The sequence below is a fragment of the Nothoprocta perdicaria genome, unplaced genomic scaffold (genome assembly GCF_003342845.1).
Source record: "Nothoprocta perdicaria isolate Ctin4 unplaced genomic scaffold, notPer1 scaffold_146, whole genome shotgun sequence".
Taxonomy (NCBI): Eukaryota; Metazoa; Chordata; class Aves; order Tinamiformes; family Tinamidae; genus Nothoprocta; species Nothoprocta perdicaria.
Genome location: NW_020454605.1, coordinates 1,259,721 through 1,280,601, shown reverse-complemented (window position 1 = coordinate 1,280,601; position 20,881 = coordinate 1,259,721). Strand labels below are relative to the sequence as shown.

At 40.6% G+C, this 20,881-nt stretch overlaps 1 protein-coding gene across 2 annotated transcripts in view; it reads right to left on the bottom strand.

Moving 5' to 3' along the window:
• Positions 1–50: 50 nt before the first annotated feature.
• RSF1 (remodeling and spacing factor 1) overlaps positions 51–20,881 on the bottom strand; it is a 48,814-nt gene continuing 27,983 nt past the window's right edge. For both annotated transcript variants that reach the window (XM_026034522.1, XM_026034523.1), the window contains exons 6-16: positions 16,532–18,675; positions 15,312–15,509; positions 14,213–14,317; positions 12,976–13,055; positions 10,096–10,150; positions 8,967–9,076; positions 7,497–7,564; positions 6,389–6,596; positions 5,150–5,373; positions 2,893–3,084; positions 51–1,675 (exon numbers count right to left, since the gene is read on the bottom strand). In XM_026034522.1, coding sequence (XP_025890307.1) covers positions 1,104–1,675; positions 2,893–3,084; positions 5,150–5,373; positions 6,389–6,596; positions 7,497–7,564; positions 8,967–9,076; positions 10,096–10,150; positions 12,976–13,055; positions 14,213–14,317; positions 15,312–15,509; positions 16,532–18,675 — 3,956 coding nt within the window. In that variant the 3' untranslated portion in view covers positions 51–1,103. The remainder of the gene's footprint in view (positions 1,676–2,892; positions 3,085–5,149; positions 5,374–6,388; positions 6,597–7,496; positions 7,565–8,966; positions 9,077–10,095; positions 10,151–12,975; positions 13,056–14,212; positions 14,318–15,311; positions 15,510–16,531; positions 18,676–20,881) is intronic.

Here is a 20,881-nt window from a genome sequence, read left to right as displayed (position 1 = left end):
CAGAAAAACCTCCAAAAGGAAAACTGTTCCATTGGTTTACTTCAATTTGAAGTAGATATTTAAGGACATGAATGGACCAGTCGCGGTTTGTCGGAAAAATCCCTCCGTCGTGGGGCGCGCTGGAATTCTGCGGTCGATGCGGTGGTGCGTACGGACACGCTCCGCTCCAAGCACCCACGGGTGGTTCAGCACAGGCGGCCAGGCAGCAGCTTCGGGGGTCTCTAAGGGCAGCACGTCCCGATGCCATCCGATCTACAGACCAACTTCGTCTCCACACGGCCTCCCCCTAGACACGGGCACCAGAGACCATCTCATGAGCTACGCGTGAGACAGCTTTAGCAATTCACTGCCGGGAAGTTCATTACAGTACACTTTACTGTACAAACACTTTAAAGGATGTTTATTAGGAAAGTCTGCAAGTCATAATGGAGAGTAGAGTTCTTGTTTATGGTACCTTCTTGGCCTCTTTATTAGCTGTGTTTACCTCCAGTACTAAAAATCAAACTGCTTCCAGGAAGGTGATTACTAAAATGGGCTATGGTATGTTAACCTACAACTCACAAGATGCGACAGTACAGACATTAATTTTTTTTAACTGTCTGTTAAGTTGTAATCTAAGTTGTGAACATTTAAATATAATATATATCTCATATGAAAAAGCTAAAGCACAAGTGCTTCTGTACCACCCCCCCCCCAACACACCCCATGAGCCAAACCCACCCCAATTCCGGTTTGGGCCCTGACCAATTTGGAATGCTTTCTTAGGCCACCCATTTCCACAAATTTGTATGCACTCAGGAAATATAAAGTCAAAAATATACAAATCTCTTGTTGTTATAAGGGTCTTTTTTTGTGTGTGTGAGTGAAATTACCCAGGACCATGGACTTGGAAGGAAAAGGGGTGTAAAAGAGGGAATTTACAGCAATTCATCTTCAAAGTTCAAAACTGGTCACTTCACAGAAAGACTGCAGGACTGGTGAAATTCTTGCTTCTAAAAAGTGATACTGTAGTGGAGAATTTTCTAGGAAAAATAAAACAGCTTTTAATAACTGGCCCGCTGGTATGAGCTACCGTGGAATAAATTAGCACAAAAATGGAAGTCTTATAACTGTTCACTGTTACAGACGTAATCGACAAGGTCAGTCACTCTCAAGAGTTCATCCTCGTCTTCCTCGGGCCCCACCGCTTCCTGCCCGCCGCCCGTGCCGTTGGGCGCCAGGCTGGCAGGGGCCGTGCTGTCCTTGGGCGCTTGGGGCTTCTCGCCGGCCTTGCCCATCAAGTTCTCAATGGTTTTGCCCGGGCTCTGTCCGTTGGTGGAGGGCAAGTCCACCAGGCTGTAGTCCAAGGGGCTCTCCACTTTGCCCACGTTGTCGAAGTCGTCCTCGTCGTCGCTCTCTATCCGGTAGCAGGGCTTCTTGGCGGCGTCCGCGGCGGGCGGCACCTTGGCGGCCGCAGCGGCGGTTTCCGCCCCGTCGTTGTTGGCGCTCTCGCAGTTGTCCTCGTCGTCCGTCTCGATTCGGTTCAGCCGCTTGCGGACGGGCCGCCCTTCGTCTTCTTCATCCTCTCCCTCCTCTCCTTCGGAGTACTCATCCGTGCTCCGCCTGCGCTTCCGGAGCGGCCGCTTGGACTCCTGCGCGGATTCGTCGTCTTCGGAGTTCTTGGATGTGTAGCTCTCTGCAATAAGCAGCAGACTTAAAGCCATTAGCAAATGTGGGAGCAAGCAGAACATCTACACTCGCTCTTTCTAAAAGCCATTTCTCCCTCGCAAGACACTTCAGTCTCCTTCCTCATCTCCCCAACCTTACGCAGATACGTATTTTAAAACACTGCCTGCACTTTTCACAGAAATGGAAGATGCAAAGACCAAGAATTTGACATTCTGTTTCCAACCTAAGGAGCACCAGAGGCTTCCAAGGCAGGTGGATATCCCCACATGATGATGGCTACATGGCAGCAATAGCCCAGAGCAGCATCACTCATCTCAGAGTACATTCTTCACTCCATGGCTGAGGAACCACAGACACAGGAATCAAATGGCCAACACCATTTGCACTGGTGTCATGTATGTAAAAGATAATAACGTATGCTCAAGTTGCTAGGGATGTTGCCAGAATTTTAGTATTTGCACCATACTTACATTTCCAGTAACACTGTTAGGCACTTAATATGACCTCAGAGCTGTGGGAAACTGCTGGAATGGTACTTAATGGGCACCAAAAATGCCCAAGCAAATGGGATAGATTTCACCCGAAAGAGACATCATTGGCCAGAGGCTGCTCAAAGGCAGAAATGCAGGCATCAAAGATCCTGGTAACTATGGATTTCATACCCAAATACAGCAATCACAGTGTCCATGACTGATATTACTCAGTGCAGACTTAATCGGTGAGGGATGTAACTACATACCCATACTCAGCACAGCACCTTACCCCAGGGGTGGAATGAGTCTTAACAAGTACAGAGCAACACAGGGTGGCAAAACTACCAGCACAAATGCAGCTAAATGCCAGAATCAATACCCTTTTCTCTTGCAGAAGAGAATCTTTGAAAGCTCTGCAGGACAAGGCCCTGTGACATCTTAAGAGCAAAGCAGCAACATAATTCCCTTTATTACAATTTTGGAATCTCAGACATAATTTTCCTCCCAGACATAGTCAATTCAGGCTGCAAAGTCAGAACTAGGGACAACAAAGTCTTTGAGAAGCAACTGCAACACTGTCTCACTGGGTATGAGACAGTGGATTGTTTCAGAAGGGAAGTTTTGGAGAGAAACATTAAGGAACTCAAGAAAGAGGTTTCTCTCTGTGGATTCCTGAACTATCCATTATTTCTCTCTTTAGGATAACGCTCTCATTTGGCAGCTCCTGCACATGGTGCAGGGCTCGTTTTACCTTCGCTGTCCGAAGTGGAAAGCCTGCGTTTGTGCACTCGTCGCAGCTCCTTGCCGTATCGGACGCTCTTCTGAGAGCCGTCGCTCTCTGAATCCTCCTTGTAATTAACTTGTCTCTTCTGATTCCGCCTTGATCTTCTCCTCCTGGTTTCCAGGTAATCATCATCACTGTAATCTGTGTAATCAGCACTTTCTGTATGGAAAAAAACAAAGGGGGAAAAAAATAGGGGCCACATCTGTGCATTATTCTGTTCAAATGAAACTGCACGATTTATGGAAGCTTTAGGTCAGCTCCAATAAAATCAAGTGCTTTGCAAACACACAAGAGCGTCAGCAATTGCATCCCTTTACCTTGACCTGTGCATTGGCTTCCCCATGTACTGCCAGCTTAGAACTGCTTTTTGCAGAAGTCTTTTCACAAACCTCTCTCTCTTTGCCCTCTTTTTTGTTTTCTCCCATCCTGGTGCCAAAGATGCTTCCTTTGATTCCTGCCAGCTGCAGCAACCCAAGCAAATCCGAGCTGATGACTGACACAGGTTACCACCTTCCCTGGCAAGGGCTTTCTGCCCATTATTTCAATATAAATAAATTCTCTGTCTACTCAACAGAGTCGCTGTCTACTCAAACAGTTTTGACAACAGGTACATAAAAAAATACTGACAAAACAAAACTGAACTCCAGGTAAGATCTGATTTTGAAACTTTGCATCATTAGCAACAGAGTTGGCTGCAATGGTTCCTACATTTGCTCAAAGCAGAAGCCCTATGGAAGGAACCTAACATCATTCCCTGTTCTCCCTGCATCAGCCAAGGGCATCTCGTGCCCTTAAGAATTAATCTTATTTACATTTTCAACAGCTGAAAAGAGCGACGCATCAACTGCAGCTGTTTCCTGCTCTTGCTGTGTTTCCCAGCAGGATGTCTCTGATGGTTTGGAGCAGGATTCTGGTTTGGTCACAGATACACATCCACCAGAAAACAGACGAAGCTGCTTTTATGCATGGCAGAGTAGATGAGCAATCCCTTTAGACCTCTAGTTCTTAATCTTCATTAATCACAGCTTACAGCTAGTGTTGCAATGCATTCAGGACAGTATGCATCTGCATCTGTCCATGTATTAATGCTCCTTTTGGAAACTTCAAAGTAACTTACCCCAACGTGTTTTCCATCTATCTTTCAGAAAGGCCTGCGAGGTAACACACCCTGAGCAGCAAGTCAACACTCTAATGTACCCAGTATCATAAATTCACAATAAGTGCTTAAGATTTTTGGCAATTATAGGACTGGATCTCAAAGTGGGGGAAGACAGAGAAAAACCTTCATAAAAAGATGCTAATCACTGAGAGCTACAAAAGGAAAAACAATCCCTCCTTTTTGGTTCAAGCTGGTTCTACTGCTCTCATCTACGGACAGGCATTATTTCCGTATTTTAAATTGTACAAAAAGAAGATAAACAGGCTGAAGGACAAGCAGAAGGAAGTGAATTCTTAGGGGCTCCTGTGATGCAAGAGTGTTTAGTGATTAAAGACCGAAAAAAAATAAATTGCAGAAGAGAGAGATTGTGTCAGTTATACAGTTTGCCTTCAAGCCTACCAGACAACACAGGATTGTTCATTCAACAGCTCACTGCAGCTGAAGGAATTTTTCTTCCACACAAAGTGAGGGGAAAAATAATATATATATATAAAAATATTATATATATATATGTATATATATAATGCATATATAAAAATTATAATATTTTACATATTTTTTTTCAGAAGATTTTTAAAGGTATTCAGAAGGTCTTCAAAGAGATATAAGAAGTAAATTTTAGCTCCATCCCTACCCTTCCTTGCAATCACATTCAAAACAGGAAGGTATGGGACACCTGAAACTGTCCCAGAGGTGCCCTGTTGAATCATAACATTGAACATACATTTAAGTACTTGTTTATTTAAAATGCCAAGAACCTGGTGCTCAGTACCAGCTTCCTTCATAATATTTCCAGCAGAACACTCTGAGAAGAGAGAATTCTGAACACCACAGTATCCCATAATGAAAACAAGTACCAAACAAAGTGCATTTTGCCCTTATTAACTCCAATGACAAGCACCTATTAATTTGTTGTACAGCCAGGAAGCAGAGATGACATAGAACTCAACCAAAGCTACTGTGAAAGCAGCTCCACACTGCTAAAACAACAAGAAATAGAGACTTCCCTTCTCCCTCTGTCTAGCGTAGAGTCTTTAACAAGTTTAAATTATTTAGTGCACTCACCAGACTCTCTGCTTGAGTTCTCCTCGGAATCCTCCTCTTCATCATCTTCGGAGTATCTTTTTTTGACTGTTTTCCTTCGTAACCGCCTGCTTTGCCTCATGGGCCTGGAGAGGTGGCGCCGGGAGACGCGGGCGCAGAACTCCGAGTCGCTGTCCTCGTTTGACGGCGGGTCCTCCTCGCTCTCATCCAGGTTCTCCTCGGATATCACAAACTCGTCCTGCGACCTGCTCAGAGGGAAAGCAGGTTTGCAGCACGAGGAGAAGACATGTGAGTAACATCTGCAGGGCAGGTGTTGGCTTTCACAGCAACACACGGGAAATCAAAGGATTGAATGATCCTTTGAGGAAGGAAGAGTGACCTAGCTGCCAGCTGAAGGTAAATTCATCCAACAGGCATTTAGCAGAGAGGCGAGTTGGAAATGCACGGCTACACTTTAAGCGCTATTAATTCTGTGAGATTTCTGCAATTCTACATGAATTGATAGGAAATCTCCAGCACATTTGGCTCAACTCTTCCACTGAAAAGTCCTCAACACAGTCACAAGTGAAAAATCACCCACTTTATAGGGCTACATAGCTTTAAAAATTGATAGAAAAGAAACCAGCGCTCATGCTCATTTTTTCTTCTTTTCTTTTTTTTTCTTTTTTTTACATTAGGAATTCCCCAGCCTGATAATGGAAAATCCCAGGGAAAGGGTTTTCCCTAGTCAGTGCTGTGTTCACTCAGTATTTAAAGCTTCACTTGTCTCATATTTGTTTTCCACAGCATAAACCGCCTCTTTGGGTGCTTCCTAAGACTTAGGAAGCAAAGGTCAAGAATCGATTTTCCAACCTAACTTGTGAAGTTTCCTATGTTCTAAAAGCAGAAATTTTACTTTCTGTTTTTATATTGAATTCAGACCTAACAAAAATCCCACAGAACTGCTGTAGTTTCGATATGAAACAGCTTTTTGTAGCTGCATCTATTTTTAAAAGGATTTCTGCTAGAATGTTACATCGGTCAAGAGGTTTGAGCACCTTTGGCTCTAACAAAACTGTGCATAGAATACCACACCAGTAAGATTTCCTGAACAAGTTTTGCCTAGAAGAGAGGTTGGAAGATTTCAGTACATGGATTCGGAGAGCAGATTATCCCACATAACATGGGCACAAATTCTTGTGACAGTTTTAGGGATGCTGCAGAATCACATAAACCTGCAGCTGTCAGTGGCTCATGGTAGAAGCTCAACTGCAGACCTACCCATCACTTATCTTGAATTCATCTTCACTCTCCTCTTCATCCAGATTACTGTCGCTATCCAGATCGTTCAGTCGCCGTCGTTTCTTGCGACGTGCTGCAGCAGCCCTTTGTGGTCGCTTATTTTCCTTCCTTTCCTCCTCCAGGATTGTGGAAATGTCTTTGCCACGGTGACCTGTGATGTTAGACATATCTTTGCCTCTGCCAATGCCTGCATTCAGAGACAAAAAGGAGAAAAAAGATAAAAAGTTAATTTTTTAATTCAACTTTATATGTGTTTTTGAGGGGTACCAGCATCAGAAAATTCATCTTCGCTTCATAATACTTCATAATTAATTCATAAATAATACATCTTCCTAGTAGCCTTCTTAAAACATGAAGAGTTTTAAGTTGCTGTTTGACCAGCGAGCAGAATTTCTGAAGAGCTGATCTTATGATTTAAAACATGGTGACAGCCACAACAGGTGATTTTTGAGCTGCCTATTTAGATCCAGTGAGTTACAAGTCATATAATTGAAAGATTACCAATTTTATGGGTATTTTCTCCAGGCTGATTAAGATGTGGAAGAAAAAAATGCAATTTAACATTTCTCAGACATTCCTGAAGAATATCTTTTTTCCTCCTCTATGGCACACGAGCAGACAACAAGGAATAAAATTCCACTTTATTCACAGCACAACTTAGAAGTGGTCACATATCTGAATTAGCTTTTTCAAGGTTTTATGGACCAATTTTTCACTGGGCCAATTGAAGACCAACTTATGAACCCAATTTCTAGAGGCAACAAAAGTCAGTATCAGAATTGCTAATGAATCTCTATTCAAAATTTAGTGAATGAATTTTAACATTTTTCCTGTAGTGCTTATTCACATACTCATATCTAAACATACTCAAGCTAAATTTACCCGTCAAGATCAAATACCTTAACCTGGAATGCCTGTTACCAAGAGAATTTATTTAATCTACACTATGAGAAAGTCATCTGTGTAGTTTAGAAGACAGTATTATATTTGTTGTCTCTAGCATCAAAATAAATCTGGTCAGTTTTTTTTTTTTTTTTTTTTTTTTTATCAGCACTGCAATGAAAAATAGGTAATATTAGGTACATACCTCCTCCATCAGCCTCCTTTATATCATCCTCGATTGCCTCATCAATTGCCTCATCGAATTCATCAAACCTAAAAGCAACATGTCATTTACTACTTTGAAGAGAACACTAAATTACATTATAAAAATATATCTCACATGCTAAAATTACTCCAAGAAATCAGACTGTATGCATAACATGCTAAATATGAGATAAAATAATAATTTTTGAATAGGTGTTTTTATTAGTTCAGCTTGCTAGCAGAATATTTATCGCTGCCTGGCTTTTGTAACGTTGATTTATATGAACAGGAAACCACTTAATTTTACAGAAAATACTACTGAATTCAACACTATAGAATTTGAAAGAACTTCTGTAGTTTGTTTCTTTCATGATGAATTCAAAGGGTTATTACATATGTTAACAAACAGGTACCTTGAGATACAAAAAGGGCAAATGTTATTAAGTGCATAGGGAAGGCATGTTGCTTCAATGCTTTTTCCTCCTATAATTTGCTATTTTTTAAGTAAAAAAGAACAGCATTTGGCCAATGCTTTCAGTGAAGATTCAGATCTTCATTCAACTAAAGAAAAAAAGATTTCAGTTATGTTTATTTTGGTCCTCCACTATAGCCTCTACCACAGCAAGGAAAAAAATGATTTAAATACTAGTTGGTATTCCAATAGTAACCACAAAACACTTTCTTCTTTAAAATATAAGGTGATTTCTGAGCTCTCTATATATCCTTAGAATAAATGCATGTCAGCTTTACAGTAAGGCAAATAACTGCAACTATTTGCTCCAAATTACTCAAACCCTATTTACCATCTGCACCATTAAGGCGCTTTGTGGGAGCTGGGAAGAAGTACTTTATGCTTCCAAACCACTGCTAACAAGTATTCCGGAATCAAACATGATCCAAAGGTAATCCAAAGGGCTGACACACCTGCAGGGAACCAGCACGCTGCAAACATGAGTTTATCTGCAGGTGGAATAAGACTTTTAGCATTTCTTTTCCCTCCACTGAAGGAAAACGAGCAAAGACTCCATGACACTAGGACTTCACTGTGGACACAGGAATTTGGAGTGACACCAACAGTGCACGTGCCTAATAACTCAAAGGTGGGTGTATGATGCAGTCTTTAAGAAAGATTCTGACATTTTGCATCAGAAGATATCCAGACTTTCAAGAACAGCATTACATTAAACATTATTTCCCCCAAATAATTACTGTCTTTGCACAATGCACATTCCACTGAAGCAATGCCAAATATTCTACAGGTAAAAATGTTTTCTCATGGTCAGATGCTCCAAGGCCCATCACGAATAAAGTAAAAACTCTATGACTGGGACATAATGTTCCTTAAAAAAATGCTTAATATCCAAACCCAGCAATTACATTTTCTTTACTATGATTTCTGCTTTACTAAAAACCAGCAATTAAGCAAGGTCAGATTGTGTTTTCTGAAGAGCTATTTAAACAAGCTGCCTACCTATAACTTATGCACTTCCGGGTCCTAGTAGACCTCCTTTCGAGCAGCTTTGATTTTGGCTTTTTGGAATCTTTCTTCTTTTCTTCCTGACCTTCTGGTATTTCTGGCTCCTGCTCATATAAAAAAGAAGGGTCAGAGAGCCTGATCTCCTCTCCCTCCAGATTTATTAGGAGTGAGTTGACACTAACCCATCTGCACATGAACTACACAGCTTGTATGTCCAACACAGCACATCTCAAGTTCACATATAATGACTCATTACTGTGTTTGTACAAACACTTGCTCATACTGCCTTAATGGCAACATAACTCCACAGATAAATAGCTCAAGGATTTGGGTTATTAAAACATTGCATTTATAGTCAAACGTTGTGATTTTAATTCAGCTGATACTTTCACAACCTGCAAAGGTAACAACTGAACAAATTGTTGCTGACTTAGGTCTCTACACACCAAACCCCAGGACTGGGCATCTCTGCTCCTACCATGTCCTACACAGCTCCTGCTGACCCCAGAGGGCCAGCTAAGGTCTTACGTAGTCCTAAAACCTTCACATCATAGAGCTTCAATGACATTCCAGGCAGGTTATTTTCATGACAGTTTTCCAAGTTACTGATTTTCAAAAATCTGTCCCCAGGCTGAAATTTTCAAACATCTGCTTTCAGTCAGAGACACTTCCTCAAATTTATTAAGTCTTTACCATTTTGGTCACCAGAGCAAGAGGCAGAAAGGTTGCTCTACTACTACAGTGAGAGTGGAAAGTCTAACTTTCAAACAAAGACAGCAAGTTTTATTTCAAACCCTCCTGCAAGAATAGACTTGGAATTTCTTCTTTTTGGATTAAGGCATCTGGCTAAGGCTATGAAAACCACTTTAAAAGGTATAAAGGTAGTGAGAAAAAAGCTCTGCTCAAAACCAAGTGTAAGTTATGGAGGGAAGACAGTTCTGAGATCCCTCAAACGATGGAGGATTCTGCACCGCCTACAAGATAAAACCCCTCAGTTAACACAGTAAGTTCATGCTCAGTCTAAAACAGATATTAACGACCTACTTGATAATGTAATATACAAACACTAAAACTAAAAGGTTTAAGAAATAAAGAATAAAGCAATATAGACATGCTAACTTACCTGAGGTGGGATGATGTTCTCTATACTGATACCCACATAAACCAGGCGTTCTTTTCTTTAGGAGAGAAAAGAAATAAAATAAGCTTAGAGAAAGGCTGCAGGGATATAAAGTAAAGCTGTAATTCTTTCTCTGAGGCTTCTACTACATGCTACAAACACAAAGTTATTTTAGTTGGATTTGTATGTTCCACATCATTGAGTTGCACTTTCCTACACACATGATGTGTTTTTGCCAAGGGTTCTGACAAACAATAAATCACATTTGAAGATGGGGGCCCCATGGAAAAGATTCAACTTGAATGTAAAAAGGCAAATAAAATATTCATCTTGTGACAGAGATTTTGTATCAAGTCCATAAGCACCACTAATCTAGTGATGCTGAAAGAGAGAAGAGGAATTCAAAATAGTCTTGAACTGAAAAAAACCATCAGAAAAACAGGATGCAATTCAGAAAGGCAAAGGTCGTGATTCTAGACTTAGGCAGAAACAATAAACTCAAGAAACACCATGTAGGCAATAACTGGTGACACATTTTTGGGGGAAAAAGAGAACAGTCTGAACAAAGACTGACAAAGTCGAAGTGTTGCAGAGACAACTGCATCATTACAGAGGGATGTGCGAGCAGGAGAGCAGCCTATGGGACCACCAAAGGAAGCCTGTCCCGGTTGGCAGCCCTCTTCATACCCAGCTGGAGTACCAAGTTTGCACCTCAAGACAGACAGGAACCAGCTCAACAGTTCAGAGATGCTGATAAGACCTGACTAATCATAAACTATTCCCAGAAGATCCCAGAAAACATTTTCTTTCACATAAGTAGCCATAATAGTTGCTACAGGGAAGCAATGAAAGGGTGAATGAGAGGAAGGAGTCTGCTTGATTTGGCCTGGGAAAAGAGAAGAAATAGTCCCAAGAGGGAGTTTCTATCAAGAAATCTGAGTATCTCTAACATGAATTAAAAGGGGCGTCCACAAAGGCTTCAGCATCCGTTCCTTTCAGCTGGTGACAGGATTACAGAGGCTACCCATGCAAGTGAGAAAGCTGGAATTCTGCAAGGTGTTGTAACATCTTCAATGAATAGGGGAAGCAAAAAAAAAAAAGGTAAGATTTTGCAATACTCCAATCTATATTTTTGTCATTACAACTACCACAAGATTGGAAGTTTTCATTAAAGAGCATTTATGACCTGACACTTTGGGATGCATAAGAAGAGCTGAGCTGCTGTCTCAACTTCAGTCTGAACCTTGAAAGCTGCCAGTTAAATGCTAAAGAATTATCAAAAGCAGGAGCTCAACAGTATCACTGGTTCAAAAGCACAACAGCAGTACTGCTTCAAGACCCAGTTAAGTGAGTTCTTGGTAAGAAACTTGGCTATTTTTTTCCTCTTTGCCAAAAAAAGAAGGCAGGCCCAGAGCTATGGTGATTCTACAGAAACACTACATTGAAATAAGTTACTTAGAGCAGGAAAATATATTAATTTACACATGAAGCTGTGATAAAGAGGATTTCTAACATAATTCTTGCTTCCTTCAGTCTTTTTACCTTGTAATTTACTAAAATAAACCATCATTAAGTTGAAAGAGACATCAGCATTCAACTATCACATCATGATTTTTTTTACAGTCAAAGCTCTGCTCTCTTTTTAAAGACTTTAAAAAAAGGGTTTATACTGTAACAACACAAAACGTCAGGTTAATTTGGTATGAGGATCAGACTGCAAACATCTAAACATCTAAACATCTGTTGCTAAACCTCTGTTTCAAACCCTGAAAACAGCTATAATAGGAACTGTATGCTCTTCTGCAAAGACTAGCAAACCATATATTAATGCAATATTAGTACTTCAAACAAGCAGGACAGACTGCAGGGCAAAAGCATTTCTTGCAATGTTTGCCATAAGAATATTTATCACAGTGGGTCTAAAACCATGTTCACTAGTAATGAGACTTCCCAGCAGGACACAGGCACAGAAAGTGCCTCTGTGTCCCTTATGTCTGCACTGAGGCCGTGCACAATCTGAGCTCCCTCATAAAACACCTAATTCCTTCATTTCCAAAGCTACAAATATATTCTGTTGTGCTGTTGCTGGCACTACTGTGTGTGCCATAAACACAGTCCTGCTGTGTCCTCAACTGCTTTTTCTAAGCTGGTTTCACCTGCTACTGTGTTCTGATTTTTCCCTTTAAGATACAAACCCCAGAAGTGTAGAAATGCACATAAATGTTATTAAATTTTGCAAAAATTTAATTTGCAAAAAACTTCAATACACATCCTAAAAGCCACAAATTATGCAGACTGTTTTCAGGTCTGAAAACCGCAAAAAAAAGGAGCTCCATCTGATAGAGAAATTGCTTGTAAACACCCCAGACCGGTTTATGTTGAGCCTTTGCTAATGGCAGGAGTGGGCACCAAATGTCTTTACGAGCTGCAGTGCAGCTGACCCACCAATGGCTGCAGCTGCTTCTTGTAAGGCAAAGTTTAACAGAACCTTAAGCAACAAGGTTTATAAAGCTGATTAATCAAGACAACCTTTGCAATAAAGTCAGGACTGGGGTACTGCAGGAAGCATGCAGCCAAACCAGTGCTGAAAACCATTTAAAACAAGTATATGAAAGGCAAAATTGTTCAGGCCCCATGATTAAAGCTTAATACAAACACATTTTCTTACCTTTTGCAATTACTGGACTCTTTCTCCTCTCTTCTAAACTCTACCATCATTGTGCCCCCAATAACCTCTCTGATATGTGGGAAATCAAACCCATTTTTATCGATTCTCAGTCCCAGCACACTTTCCTCCCCATCCCTCAGTTCTCGCAATGCCTGCTCAAGACCTGTCACCCCTCTGCACAGCAGCTTGCTGCAAACACAAGCAGGGAGCAGTACCTGCGTTCCGCACGCTCCTTCTTTTTCAAGACCACATCCAGATCTTGTAATTGTTCTTCTAATTTCTCACAAAGCAGTTTCTAAGGGAATAAACAAAATATTCATTTCTCTCATAGCCAACTATTTGCATTAAACCATCAGGCACATCATTCATTGTTTTTGTATTTATCACATTAAAGTCTGGAAGATGAAGCCCTTGTTAAACCAGAGGATCCTCTTTATACACTCTGATTTAAAACAAAGATCACCTTGCTAAAACATGTGTGCACCTCTGCATGAATTGCTATAGGAACAAATATTCCCAGTATCTAGCACCTACAGTGGAAGCAATGTGTACAGTAAACATCAAAGATGTTTAGAATAAACATATTTGTAACGTATTTGTAAATTAATACCAAATTTTCATTATAGTTACAAAGCACCCTGGCAGAAACCAGAGGATTTCACAGGCAGTGACACACACAGTGACATTTATGTCTGGTACTTTTCTTAACCTTTAAAAGACATGAAAAAGCATGTATGCACCAAAGCAGAAAGCAGAGATGCAGCATCTTCCTACCAAATATGTCAAATTTTATTAAACCAGTTAATACTCATAAGCCATATATTAAAAAAAACCTTTTTACTAACCCATCACTTGCCTTTTTACTGTTCGCTCCTCCCTCCTCAAACTCTTTTCAAGATTTTTTTCTCATACTCTACAAATTTAGCAATTTTTCCTATGATGAACAACAAGTAGCACCAAAGCGAAGCGATGCTTCCCCTGCAAGCTGCAAATACCAAATAATGCATGGAAAACACCCTGGAGCATTCAAGACTGTGACTATTTAAACAGGAGATAACTAAATCCTCCGAAGATAACTAAAAATGGATACACCATACAGTATGATCACAATGTGATTTCCCTTTAGAGAAAAATGAAGATATTGTATTTTTAATGTGGCATTTGCTTGAAGCAATTTAAGGAAAGATAGAAGCAAGCAAGTTGTGCCAGAGATTTTCACCTACACACCAGCAATACACACTCCATAAACAGTAGAAAGGAAGGAGTAAGGGCAACACTCCCTCATAAAACTCAGTTTTACTGAAAGCTAACAGGAAATATCAGCATCCCTACAATCCACCATGGAATACTATTTAACAGAAAAAAAGGGATAAAAAAATAACTTATCGACAGATCTCCACAACTGCAGGAAAAGCGGAAAAGGAGGAAACTGAAGTCAAAGAGGAGCCCTACGTGCTGGCACGGTGGGCAGAACCACTCTCCATCGGGGATGATCATCAAGGGAGGGCGAAGGCAGGCTGTGTGGTAGCCGCTGTCACACGAGTCGCACAACAAAATCTGCGGAAACAAAATGAAACAGGAGGATCTTTTGGCACGCCTTATGTGGAATGTGGAGTTCCAGAAGCAGCTTCCTCGCCAACACAGAGGCACTTGGTAAATACTCTGGATGGTGCCAAAACTAAGAAATCCTGTATCACTCATCTCTACATGGTCCTGGAGCCAGGAGGTGTTTTGCATGGGGAAGTTAAAAACTGGGATACATGAACTCCAGCTTTCCTCTTCTGGTGTGCTCTTATGCACATCAGAGTTCTGGACAACTCGGATTATGCTCATTCCGTGATCTAGATCCTGAACCAAATTACACTCGAACAAAATGGGGTACCGATGGTTTTGCCTGTGCACTCCCCATGAAGGATTTTCATGAATGAATTCCTGACATGAATTTCCTCACGTGACTCAATGGCAGGACTGTCAAGATAAACTTGTGGACTCCCAGGTGTATACAGAATTGGGTAACTATTCAATCCACCCATAGGCAAAACTCCAGATGCCCCTTTCCATTAAAACAAGTGACAAAGTTGACACAAGCTTTGTGAACAGTCACTGCAGTAACAAGTTCTCTAGTAAATGAGTTTAACCATGGGCTTCCTGTAATAAATATCCTGTAAAACCTAAACAGTATTCTCACAAAACTCCTCTCCAGACCCAAAAAGATGGTTGTACATTCAGATACACTTCTATTCCACCTTTTACTGCCAAAATCACAGAATGGTTGAGGTTGGAAGGGACCTCTGGAATCATCCAACTCTCCTGCTCAAGCAGGGACACCCAGAGCATGTAGCAGAGGGTGGAATCCAGGTGGGTTTGGAAGATCTCCAGAGAAGGAGACTCCACAACCTCCCTGGGCAGCCTGTTCCAGGGCTCTGTCACCCTCACAAGTTCTTCCTCACTTGGCAATGGAGGTCAATAGAGGCTTTCATGGTCAAAATGGTCAAGGGCATGCTGATTTTCATGGCAAAATGGTCCATAGAGGCTTTCCCCAGACACCTACCAGCTCGGGGTGGTTGGGAAGACCACACTTCTTGCACGGCTCATCATCATCAGCAGGTGCAGGTTCCTCCTCCTCCTCTTCTTCCTCCTCCTCTTCCTCCTCAGAGTTTTTTTCACTCTCGGACTCCTCACTTTCTTCGTTACTCGAGTATTTCCACCTGCCACGGGTTCGAGTGCCCGTCCACCGAACTTTGCTTCTCTGCGAGACAGGCCATTTCAAAGACAAAACACAGAAAGACTCACGTTGCTTCTCCCCAAACTTTTAAAACCTCTACCTTTCTCTAGAGCCAAGGGAGTCATTTCCATCAGCATAGCTGCAAATTTACAGCAACGCAGTGCAGTGTTACTCTATTAATTGTGTGTTACATTAAGTTTGGGCTTCATAATACTTTATCATAGCTTCAAAAATGTTTCAAAGACACACTTTCCTAAAAGAAAAGAAATCTAAAATACCCAATTAAAGATTTGTGTGGATTTTTTTTCAACCTGCTGAAATGACATCTTCCATACACTTAAAAATACTGAGCCTTTATTCATCGTTTTCCCCTTCTGCTCTATGCCTAGAAAAATAATAATTAAGGATAAGTTAATAAAAGGGGATTATAATTGCAGAGAAAGCAAACCATAAATATGCACATTTAATTCCTTCACCTCATAAAATCAGTATTATTTTCACTCAGTATACTTTTGAGTATAAGCAGGAGCTTACTGTGGAGGAAAAAAAAAAAAAAAGACAACCCCATCGAAAGTAAAATGTATATCCCATGTATGTGAAAAGCTAATTACATTGCAAATCCGCCACAAAAATAATTTTCTATCTTTTCCAAGTAATTTTTTTTCATATTATCTTCCTCAGACTGATCAAGGACACCATCAAAGCACCCAGTAAATCCACAGAAGCTGGAAGTCTCCAGTCAACCATTCAGAATGACTGACTCATATCTGATCATTACACTTTCTTAAAGAATTTACTCAGGCTCATTTGGTCTAGTTGGTTTAAAACCAAGGTAAATGAAAGATCTTATAAACTCATAGATCAACAGACATTCACACTCTCTTAGAGGAAGGTTTTCGACTAATCCACAAACCAGACTGCAAAAGATACCTTCTTTAATAAGCTGACCAAACAAACATTCTCCTCAGTATCCTCATGCAAGTGTGTTTTCTCCTTATAGATAAAACTGTCTTAATCTGGATTCCCAGGTAGTAAAACAGTATTACCTTAACTTTAGAATTTGACTCCTTCTCCTGCTTTTTTGCATCATCTTTTCGTTCTGGTTTTTGTGCTGCTGCAGGTTTCTCCTCCTCCTCTTCAGCTCGTTTCTTCTCTGATTTCTGATCCCGAGTCTCCACAATTTTTGGAGTAGGTTTAGATATTCTCGGAGATCGCCTTAACGTGCGACCGACGCCGAGCTCTTCTGGTGGTGTTTCTGCCTTTCTCTTCCTACTGGAGATCCTGATCGTTAACTTAATTCCTTCTTTCTGTCTTTCAGAAGTTATTTCTTTATTATCTGTTGCACAACTTCCTTCTTCAGTAAGTAGCTTATATTTAAATTTGCTTTTAGGTGCTGGAGATTCCTTTTTGCTCTCTGAGGAATCCTCTAGATTAGAAGCATGGGCATCATCTAAACTATCTGGTTCTGTCTTGACAATCTCCAGCTGCTCCTCTTGTTTTTCACTGTCTGTTTTTACTTCTACTTTGCTTTCCTCGGGGACTACACTCTTAGTATCAGAGTCCTCCTTTTCTAAAATGCACTTCCTTAATGGAACAGAAGTAGACGAAGGGGGCACTTCAGGAGAGGAAGATGAACGGCACCTTTCAGGAGAAGCAGTTGAAGGGGGCACCTCGGCTGATGATGCAGAAGGGGACACCTCAACAGAAAGGGGCACCTCAACAGAAGTAGTTGAAGGGGGCTCCTCAACAGAAGTAGTTGAAGGGGGCTCCTCAACAGAAGTAGTTGAAGGGGGCNCCTCAACAGAAGTAGTTGAAGGGGGCTCCTCAACAGAAGTAGTTGAAGGGGGCTCCTCAACAGAAGTAGTTGAAGGGGGCACCTCAACAGAAGTAGTTGAAGGGGGCACCTCAACAGCAGTAGCTGAAGGGGGCACCTCAACAGCAGTAGCTGAAGGGGGCACCTCCACAGAAGATGACAAAAGGAGCGCCTCAGTAGACGATGACGAAGGGGGCGTCTCACTAGAAGACGGCGAAGGAGGAGCCTCAGGAGCTTTGGGAGAAGCAGGTTTTTTCTCCTCAGACTCACCTTTACTTTTCCAACTCTCTTTGTCAGCTAGTGCAAACTTGGGCAGTTCCTTAGGAGCAGACGCATTTGTGGCATTTTCTAGCTTTTCTACACATTCATTAGGCGGCGAGCGCCTGTCCTTCTTGATTTTCACGGCTAGTTTCTCTTCAGTTTTTTTGGCACAGTCTCCAGAGTGTGAAGACTCTTCCACTACCATTTCAGTAGTTATGCTGTCGAGGGACTCTTTATCCACAGGACTAGATTCCTCTTTTAAAGGCACTTTCTGAATATCAGAGACCACAGACCCCACCACCTCTTTGACCACAGTTACTGCATTTTTCTCAACCTCACACACTTTCATAATTGTACTAACAGAGTTTAAGGAGTCTGATACCTTCTCCCCACTTTTACCATTTTTCTCCTTTAATGAACTGTCTTCTTTTGTGGTAGGAGAATGTTCCGATCTATTATTTTGTATGACACTTGTGGTTATCCTTTCACTGCTGACCTCTCCATTTACGAGCACTTTCCCCTCAGGACACAAAGCAGTAATTGTAGGGACTCTCTTAAAAGTCTCCTCTTCTGGTTTCCCTTCTTCCTTCAAGACATCCTTCGTTGGAGTGACGCATTTACACAAGGACCCCTTTATTGGGCTGTCGTAGTCATCTGTCAGCTTGATCTCTCGCTTTTTAAGTGGTATTTTTGCCTGCTGATCATTTTTAAGTTTTTCACTTTCTTCCACAGATTTCTCCACAATTTCTTGGGGGGTTCTGACATTAACACAAAAGTCTAATCTTTCCGGCTCATGAACTACTATTTTGTCAGTACAAATTTTTACTTCTTTTAAGTCTTTTGGTTCTACTTTGTTTTCTTTCACCTCTACTTTAACAGGTTTGACATTTTCTTTAAAGGAATCACTTTCTTCTTTGACTGTTTGCTTTTCCTCATTGTATTCTGACAGCTTCTCTAATTTTACTATTACTGGCAATTTGATAATTTCTTTTTCTTCCACCTTCTCAACTTTCAACATATTTTCATCTTCTTTGACCAAAGGAAGAGGAAGATTCTCCAAGTCTTTTGACTGTTCCTCCACCACCTCTCTTTCTTCTTTAATTTTTAATTGATTTTCTGTTGGCAGAGAAACACAGCTATGAAACAACCAGAGGACTTAAAGAAGAACAGATATCCTCAATGTAAGACAAATATAAATCAAAATCAAACACATGAACCCATCAACTTTCTCCCCAGCCCAAATGAAGCTTCTGTCCTGACACTGTTAAATTAGAGCTGTTTAAAGACAGTTTAGATAGGTGGGCTGTCAATTTTTTCAGTTACAGAATCACAGTTTATACAGAGATAAATCTAAATTTCACAGAAGCTAATTACAGAATTCCAGAGTCATCCTTTTTTAAACATCCTCAACTGCGCCACAGTATTTTTAGAGAACAGATACGTAAAACCTAAGCAGAGAATGCATAAAACACCAACAGAAAAATAAACTCACTTGAATTTCTGAATTATTTTGCTAGCCAGAATGTGTTACTGGTGCCCATTTAAAGCAACACATCACATACGAATCAACCTGCTCTTTGCTGACACTATTATTTTAGGAAACATCTAGCTATTATATTTCAGGAATTCAGGGAAAGATGAATATATTCAACCTTATATTTTATGACAATATTCACCCAGATTCTCTCTTTCTGGGAAGCAACTACATGTGCTGTGCACTATCCAAATGCAGATCAGATACAACGGTCTACGTTCTCTTCAGTGGCAGCTTTGGAAACAAGCACAGTAACGGCAGCACACCAGAAAAACCTGCAGACCCTAAAGTATTAGGTTAAGCCTAGTTTTGTTTAGTCAGTTTAAAAATCTTAAGTATAGCTTCTGCACCCAGAAAAACAAACAAACAAACAAATCACCTTAAGTGGACCAATTCTGAACAAAGGGATGTTTTTCACCCCACCTCTACCAAAACCCTCTCCCTTTTACACCATTCTATTTTTTTTTCCAAGTTAAGAGGTTCTCAAACTGGTAAGAAATGATAGAGAGGAAAGTACCTGTCAGCCAATTTAATTACATTTAAATAAAACAAGAATATTAGAAAAGCTAGTGTGGTGAGGAAGAACTCGTGCATTTCAGGATCCTTTTAACTCCAAAGCCGGTATCCAAGCAAGTCTCAGCAGCGAACACAGGAGCAAGAGATGCTAACTCTATTACACCTTAAGCAGCAACATTTTGAAGGCTCAAGGCCGCTGTTTTTCCATTAGAGAAGTGATTACCACTCAGTGATTACTCTGGTTACATCAGAGAAGTGATTATCCTTCAAATGTAAAAGTTGTCCCTCTAAAGATACATTTATCTGCGTTGCTGAGAGTGGGAGGCCTTTTTGGTGTCTACCTTCCTCTGCCCTCTCTTTACTTATTTCTCCCTGAACTTTGTTCTCCAGGAATATAAATTACTGACTTTATGCATTGGACTGGTACTAGGACTAAGTTTTGCATCAATACATAGCCTAAGATAAGTAGTAACTGAAGTGATGCCTTCATGGCCAACTATCCCATAGAGCTTGAGGGCTTCACATCCAGGACAGAGTCTCTAAAATATTTTCAAATGGCTCCTCTTTAAATCCTTTACTTGGATTTAATCCAAGTAAAACACTATGCGAAGAGATCCAAACTAGATTTAAGCTGGCTTAATTAATTGGTCAATTTGCAGTGAGCCCAAGGCAAGATCACCAGGTAGAACTGACTCAATGGCATTTGGTCTGACAGATGAGGCTACTCATGTTTTTTGCAATCTACTGTAATTTCTACAATAAGTCTTTTAATGCTTCCAAAATTTAGCTAAATGTTTTATCAACTATTAGTCAAATATTTAGCTAAAGGTTTTATTCATTTCTTCTTCTACAGTGTTTGCTACTGCGAATAAAATAGCAAGTCTTCCTCTTCAACCCTGAAAATCAAGGCAGGCTTTGGCTAAATCCTATATCTAATTAACTTCAAGAGATCTGAAGAAACTCACACTAACATACTGGAAATCTTAAATCTTGTTTCTGAAGGAGAAAATCTTTTTCTTTGTTTCAACAAAACATTATTAGTGTCTGGAGTAAAATGACTTAGGATAAGAAACCTTTAGCTTTTCATAACCTGACAAAAAAAGCAGATGCTTTAACACAAAATATTTGGGGCTAATTGGTACTTAATAAAATGAATGCACAAGCAACTAGATACCAGATATGTGCAATGACATGATAAAAAGGAAGGAAAAAAGGTTCTTTGCTGTAACAACAATGTAACGGAGGCAGTTACAGTCTACCTCATTTCTGAAA